This window comes from Castor canadensis, chromosome 2, assembly GCF_047511655.1.
Source record: "Castor canadensis chromosome 2, mCasCan1.hap1v2, whole genome shotgun sequence".
Lineage (NCBI taxonomy): Eukaryota > Metazoa > Chordata > Mammalia > Rodentia > Castoridae > Castor > Castor canadensis.
The window spans coordinates 64,919,252-64,927,190 of record NC_133387.1 but is presented as its reverse complement, the minus strand read 5'-3'; the positions used below and the strand labels follow the sequence as shown (position 1 = coordinate 64,927,190).

The 7,939-nt window shown below is 40.0% G+C and overlaps 1 protein-coding gene across 1 annotated transcript in view; it reads left to right on the top strand.

Annotated features, from left to right (window-relative positions):
• The first annotated feature begins 92 nt into the window (after window positions 1-92).
• Window positions 93-7,939, top strand: part of Fbxl13 (F-box and leucine rich repeat protein 13) — a 232,799-nt gene continuing 224,952 nt past the window's right edge. The window contains exon 1 of the mRNA XM_074064909.1: window positions 93-255. Coding sequence (XP_073921010.1) covers window positions 181-255 — 75 coding nt within the window. The 5' untranslated portion in view covers window positions 93-180. The remainder of the gene's footprint in view (window positions 256-7,939) is intronic.

Sequence of the window (7,939 nt, the reverse complement as noted above, 5' to 3'; positions counted from 1 at the left end):
CCCGCCCACCTAAAGCCCCGCCCATCGCCCCGCCCCAGCGCAGCAAAGAGCGCGTGCAGCTCCGTGTTCCGCCGCGTGGTTGCCAGGCAACGCTCCGACGCCGCCAGACAGCAGTCGCGGCTCCGCGCTGCGGCGCGGGCGAGGTTGACAGAGAGCAGATACGCAGTCCCGCCCCTGACCATGGCCTCGCTACGCACCGCCACCCCTAGGCTGCGGAACTACTTCAAGGACAACTACATTCCTCAGATCTGCGAGGTACTAGAGCCACATGGCGGAAGACACAGATCGAGCGTAGAAGGGGAGGAGTCAGTAGATATTCCCAGAGGAGGGGCTAGGAGCAGCTGCGGGAAGGAAGAGCAAAATCCCAGGGGAAGTCATCCTATTAATCCCAGTGGGTTAATAGGATGTCTGGGCTGGAGATACAGTCCAGGGGCGGTGGTGGCTTAAGCGGAAGAGCGGAGGAATGGGTGACACTTCCCTGGAAGAAAGAGCACCAGGCCTGGGACAGAAACCTCAAATTCCAGCTTTTAAAGTTTGGATCAGAAGTGCCTGAGAACAAGAGGAGTGAGAAAAGTGCCAGAGAAACAGAGGAGGGAGTGGGCACTGAGCATCTAAGATAAGGACCTGCAGAAGTTCTGTGGAGAAGGACCTTCCCAAATCAGGATTGCCTTTGGACAGGGGGGACCTCCATTTAACAAGAGGGAAGGAGGACAGTAGGTGGTGAATAGGTTTTGTGGGTTTGCGGGTAGAAAGCTGAGAAAGTTCTCTGGTGACTTCTATTTTCTCTGCACATAGTTGGTATGTGTTTGGGTGGGAATGGGGATGGTGGTGCAGAGGAAGTTACACGGATAATGAGGGAGAGAAAGATCCAGGGAGGGAAAGAGGAGAACTCAGCTGGGGGGTGGAGTACTCCAATTTAGTATAGCCTTCCTCCTTTTTGGATGGTGTTTTAGAAGTTTTTTTTTAAATCAAAATACGAAGTACAAGTGTTCCTTATTGCCTAAGATAACTTTATCTTGAGGAGTCCTTCATTACCAGTAGTTGCAAGAGAACAGTCTTCTCGGGTCCCGCACACCATCATTCCCTAAGAGACTGTTAAGGTGAATTCCATTCTGCCAGGTATCTCTGTATATCTATTTATCTGACTCAATTTCCTAAGAGGCCTTATGCTATTCTAAAATCCATCTCTTTCAAGTTTTGGAATTTGTAAATTATCTTTCATCATAGATTTCTCTGTATATTTAACCTCTTCTGAACTTCACCTGTGTGTCCTAAGTAAAACCTGGTTATTTATTCACAATATCATTTCCCAACATGCAAGCTTCTTCAGTAAAGTCTGATTAAAAAAAAAAAAAAAGAAATCTTAGCTGGGAGCCATGGCATAGTCCAGCTACTTGGGTGATTGAGGCTGAGGAACTCTTGAGCCCAGGATTTAGAGGCCAGGCTGGACAACATAGTGAATCCTGTCTCATTTAAAAAAAAAAAAAAGTCTTGCCTGGTTTGCCAGGCGTACTGAATCTGTTGATTAATATTTTTCATCAGTTTTAGAAATGATCACTTTCAACTATTGCTTCTACCCAGTTCTCTCTCTCTTCTTCTGGGAACATGCTATTTTTTTTTAAACTTTGTCCTACATACCTCTTTTTTCCTGTTTCTGTTTATATGCTATGTTTTTTTTTTCTGTGTGCTCATTTTTGTATATTTTTCAGTGACTGTTCTCACTTTACTAATTCTGTTTTATGCTATCTCCAATCTGCTTAATGCATCAAATGAAATCTTAGTTTCAGGCAATATGTTTATCAGTCCTAGAGTGTCCACTGATTCTTTTTAATATATTCCAGTTATTAAAAGATGCTATCTTTCCATGTTTCTTTAACATGTTAATAATTGTTGTTTTAAAAATCATTGTCTGGTACCCTGAATGTCTGGATCCTCTGTGGGTCTTCTTCTATTGTTTGTTTGCTTTTATTGATTATTCATCACACTTCAAGCCTCTGCACATATCATGTGATTTATTTTATTGGATATTGTATGAAAAAGAACAATAAACACTCCACATGATATATTCACTTGCCAGAGAGGATTTTCCCCTTCCTTTCTATTTTTTTTATTATCTCTTTTTTTTCTTTATCTCCCCTTCCTTTCTATAGGGAGAAGAGCTGAGGATCTCAATCCAGGCTGGGTGGAGCTGGGCTAAGGCTGCACTGCAATTTTATTTAGATTAGGTCCACATCTGGTTTGTCCTGTTACTTGGACAGAGTTCTTCTGGGTTTAAGATTGAGAAACTAGCAATTTTCTCTGTCTCCTCACTCTGAAAGATTACAAGAGGTTCAGTTTTGCTCTTTACAAGTTTTGAGCTTAGCTCTTCAGCTTCCTACCCAGGTTCCAGCTTTTAAAATCTGCAAACATTGCAGGTCAGGTTAACTGTATGTTAAGGCAGGTATCCTCCCTCTTCCCTGCGATTGTGGCCCACTCTGCCATTTAGGGGTTGTTCTAGCTCCCCAGTTGACTGCATGATTGCTCCCAGAACCCAACAAATGTTATGGGAGAAAGTGACCACATTTTGGGGCACCTCAGATTTCTAATCTATCATGTCAGTCCCAAGCATCCACCAAAAGCAGGCTGTTTTCTCTTCCCACTGTTAGAGTTCCTCTGCCTTAGCCCAGTCCAGTCCTCATTCAAGACCCAGAATTGGCAAATGTCCCAGGGGACAAAGATCTTTGTTTTGTCAGTTCGGTACAGAACATTCTCCCTACTCAGGAATTTCATATTTCTCTAATATCTTTTGACAACTTGATTTTAAAATGACACATCTTTTTTCCTCCCCAGTCATGTAGTAGGATCCTTAGACTGTAGTACCTTCCTACTTACCAGTCCTCTGGGGGCTATTTCACTGTTCAGTTTGTCTCGGAGCCAGAGCTAGAGTAGATGTCCTTCTTTCTCTCCATGACTACTTCCAAAGTATGTGTCTGTCCCCCCTTTTTTCTAAAACTTCAGCTTTTTAAAAGTTCATAGCATTAGATTAAGTTCTCACTATCTATTATAAAACAACCTTTTGGTTACTCTGTTTCAGTATAACTTCAGAACCTGGCTCACCATTTTTCCTTTTTATCTCTACTGCTATTTTCTTTGTGGTTTCAACATCTATAGGGATGTAGATGGTGCAAAGCTGAGCACATGAGCACCATCCAAAATTCTATCAATAGCAGTGCTAGAGGCCTGGCTCAAGCGGTAGAGCAACTGCCTAGCAAGGGTCAAGCCCCGAGTTCAAACCCCAGTACTTCCAAAACACAAGAGTCTCAAATTCTGCCAATAGGGCACCATTGTGTGGGCTCCTATCTTAATGACTTCTTTGAAAATATCTTTGAGGAGTATCTCCAAAGATGGAGAGATATTAGGTACAAAGAATACCTCAACCTGGGTAGGGTGGCTCATAATTGCAGTACTTTGGGAGGCTGAGGCAGGTAGGAAGATCATGAGTTCCAGGCAACTTGGGCTGCATAGTGAGACTCTGTCTCAAAAAAAAAAAAAAAAAAGAAAGAAAGAAAAAGAAAAGCATATGTCAGCAATCAGAGAGAGAAAGGAAGGAAAAGGGTGACTATTGTGAGGGTGAAGGCAGTATAGGTGCTCAATTTTCCTGCAGTTCTAAATGCAGCCCTGATTATCTACATTAGATATTCTTTAAAACTTTGGATTTCTGAAGTATATTTTTTCCTGAGTCATAAAATAATTTATGCAGAGTAAATATTCTATTGTCCAAATGTCCAAGTATCTGATCATTTAGTTCATGTTTCAGACTTCAGTTTTTTAAATTAACATTTGAAAAATACATGGTTCACCAGGCATACTGGCATATGCCTGTAATCCCACTACTCAGGAGGCAGTGGCTGAAGGATCATCAATTTGAGGCTAGCCTGAGCTACATGGTGAGACTCTATCTCAAAAAAAAGTCTGGAAATGTACCTCAGTGGTAGAGCACTTGCCTAGCACATCCAAGGGCCTGGGTTCAGTCCATAGCACCAAAAACTTGGTTCCAAGGTCTCTATATTTCTATATTTATATCTTTGTATAAAAACAGATCTAGATCACAAAGGGTCAATTGATTCTGATAGTCTATGATGGAAAAAACTAGCTTGTTGCAAGCTAGGCACATGAACCATGAAAAAAAGAGATTATACCCTGACAGAATGCTGATTGACCACGGTGAATTCAAATTCACTTTCTAAACCTGAAGAGAAATCTTTAAAAAAAGAAATTCATGTGAATCCTCAAAATACAATCCAGATGAAAGCAGATTTTTTCTTGGATGTACAGGGTGAAGGTAAAGAGAGAAAAAAAGAGTTGGACATCAGAATCCCTGGGATGGTAATTTATAAAGAGTAGACAGTCATTTCTTATAGTTCTGGAGGCTGGGAAGTCCAAGATCATGGAGCAGCATCTGGGGAGGGTCTTCCTGCTGCATCATACATGGTGCAAGGCATCATGTGGTCAAAGAGCACATGAGTGGGAGGGAAGGACTGAAGTTGTCCTTTTTTTTATTGTTTTATTATTCATATGTGCATACAATGCTTGGGACATTTCTCCCCCCTGCCCCCACCCCCTCCCTTACCACCCACTCCGCCCCCTCCCTCTCCCCCCCACTCCCTCAATACCCAGCAGAAACTATTTTGCCCTTATTGCTAATTTTGTTGAAGAGAGAGTATAAGCAATAATAGGAAGGAACAAGGGTTTTTGCTAGTTGAGGTAAGGATAGTTATGCAGGGAATTGACTCACATTAATTTCCTGTGCATGTGTGTTACCGACTAGGTAAATTCTTTTTGATCTAACCTTTTCTCTAGTTCCTGGTCCCCTTTTCCTATTGGCCTCAGTTGCTTTTAAGGTATCTGCTTTAGTTTCTCTGTGTTAAGGGCAACAAATGCTAACTAATTTTTTAGGTGTCTTACCTATCCTCACCCCTCCATTGTGTGCTCTCGCTTTTATCATGTGATCAAAGTCCAATCCCATTGTTGTGTTTGCCCTTGATCTAATGTCCACATATGAAGGAGAACATACGATTTTTGGTCTTTTGGGCCAGGCTAACCTCAGTCAGGATGATGTTCTCCAATTCCATCCATTTACCAGCGAATGATAACATTTCATTCTTCTTCATGGTTGCATAAAATTTCATTGTGTATAGATACCACATTTTCTTGATCCATTCGTCAGTAGTGGGGCATCTTGGCTGTTCCATAAATTGACTATTGTGAATAGTGCCGCAATAAACATGGGTGTGCAGGTGCCTCTGGAGTAACCTGTGTCACAGTCTTTTGGGTATATCCCCAAGAGTGGTATTGCTGGATCAAATGGTAGATAAATGTCTAGCTTTTTAAGTAGCCTCCAAATTTTTTTCCAGAGTGGTTGTACTAGTTTGCATTCCCACCAGCAGTGTAAGAGGGTTCCTTTTTCCCCCACATCCTCGCCAACACCTGTTGTTGGTGGTGTTGCTAATGATGGCTAGTCTAACAGGGGTGATTTGGAATCTTAGCGTGGTTTTAATTTGCATTTCCTTTATTGCTAGAGATGGTGAGCATTTTTTCATGTGTTTTCTGGCCATTTGAATTTCTTCTTTTGAGAAAGTTCTGTTTAGTTCACTTGCCCATTTCTTTATTGGTTCATTAGTTTTGGGAGAATTTAGTTTTTTAAGTTCCCTATATATTCTGGTTATCAGTCCTTTGTCCTATGTGTAGCTGGCAAATATTTTCTCCCAATCTGTGGGAGTTCTCTTCAGTTTAGAGACCATTTCTTTTGATGAACAGAAGCTTTTTAGTTTTATGAGGTCCCATTTATCTATGCTATCTCTTAGTTGCTGTGCTGCTGGGGTGTCGTTGAGAAAGTTCTTACCTATACCTACTAATTCCAGAGTATTTCCTACTCTTTCCTGTATCAACTTTAGAGTTTGTGGTCTGATATTAAGATCCTTGATCCATTTTGAATTAATCTTAGTATAGGGTGATATACATGGATCTAGTTTCAGTTTTTTGCAGACTGCTAACCAGTTTTCCCAGCAGTTTTTGTTGAAGAGGCTGCTATTTCTCCATCGTATATTTTTAGCTCCTTTGTCAAAAGACAAGTTGGTTATAGTTGTATGGCTTCATATCTGGGTCCTCTGTTCTGTTTCACTGGTCTTCATGTCTGTTTTTGTGCCAGTACCATGCTGTTTTTATCGTTATTGCTTTGTAATATAGTTTGAAGTCAGGTATTGTGATACCTCCTGCATTGTTCTTTTGACTGAGTATTGCCTTGGCTATTCGTGGCTTCCTGTGTTTCCATATAAATTTCATGGTAGATTTTTCGATCTCTATAATGAATATCATTGGAATTTTGATGGGAATTGCATTAAACATGTAGATTACTTTTGGGAGTATGGACATTTTTACTATGTTGATTCTAACAATCCATGAGCATGGGAGATCTCTCCACTTTCTATAGTCTTCCTCAATCTCTTTCTTCAGAAGTGTAGAGGTCTTTCCTTGTAGAGGTCTTTCACATCTTTTGTTAGGTTTACACCTAGGTATTTGATTTTGTTTGAGGCTATTGTAAATGGAATTGTTTTCATACATTGTTTTTCCGTTTGCTCATTGTTAGTGTATAGAAATGCTAATGATTTTTCTATGTTGATTTTATATCCTGCTACCTTGCTATAGCTATTGATGATGTCTAGAAGCTTCTGAGTAGAGTTTTTTGGGTGTTTAAGGTATAGGATCATGTCGTCTGCAAATAGGGATATTTTGACAGTTTCTTTACCTATTTGTATTCCTTTTATTCCTTCTTCTTGCCTAATTGCTCTGGCTAGGAATTCCAGTACTATGTTGAATAGGAGTGGAGATAGTGGGCATCCTTGTCTGGTTCCTGATTTTAGAGGGAATGGTTTCAGTTTTTCTCCGTTAAGTATAATGCTGGCTGTAGGTTTGTCATATATAGCTTTTATAATGTTGAGGAACTTTCCTTCTATTCCTAGTTTTCTTAGAGCTTTTATCATGAAATGGTGATGGATCTTATCAAAGGCTTTTTCTGCATCTATTGAGATGATCAAGTGGTTTTTGTCTTTGCTTCTGTTAATGTGGTTTATTATGTTTATTGATTTTCGTATGTTGAACCACCCCTGCATCCCTGGGATGAAGCCTACTTGGTCGTGGTGAATAATCTTTTTGATGTGTTGTAGAATTCAGTTTGCCATTATTTTGTTGAGGATTTTTACGTCAATGTTCATTAAGGAGATTGGCCTATAGTTCTCCTTTTTGGAGGTGTCTTTGCCTGGTTTTGGGATAAGTGTGATACTGGCTTCATAAAATGTGTTAGGCAGTTTTCCTTCCCTTTCTATTTCATGGAACAGTTTAAGGAAGGTTGGTATCAGTTCTTCTTTAAAGTTCTGATAGAATTCAGCAGAGAATCCATCAGGTCCTGGACTTTTCCTTTTGGGGAGACTCTTGATTGCTGCTTCAATTTCATTTTGTGTTATAGGTCTATTGAGGTGATTAATTTCCTCTTGGTTCAGTTTTGGATGGTCATATGTATCTAGAAATCTGTCGATTTCTTTAAGATTTTCAAATTTATTTGAATATAGATTCTCAAAGTAGTCTCTGATGATTTCCTGGACTTCCATGGTGTTTGTTGTTATCTCCCCTTTTGCATTCATGATTCTACTAATTTGGGTTTTTTCTCTCCTCATTTTAGTCAGGTTTGCCAGGGGTCTATGGATCTTGTTTATTTTTTCAAAGAACCAACTTTTTATTTCATTAATTCTTTGTATGGTTTTTTTGGTTTCTATTTCGTTGATTTCAGCTCTTATTTTTATTATTTCTCTCCTTCTATTTGTTTTGGGATTTTCTTGTTCTTGTTTTTCTAGGAGTTTGAGATGTATCATTAGGTCACTGATTTGGGATCTTTCAGTCTTTTTAA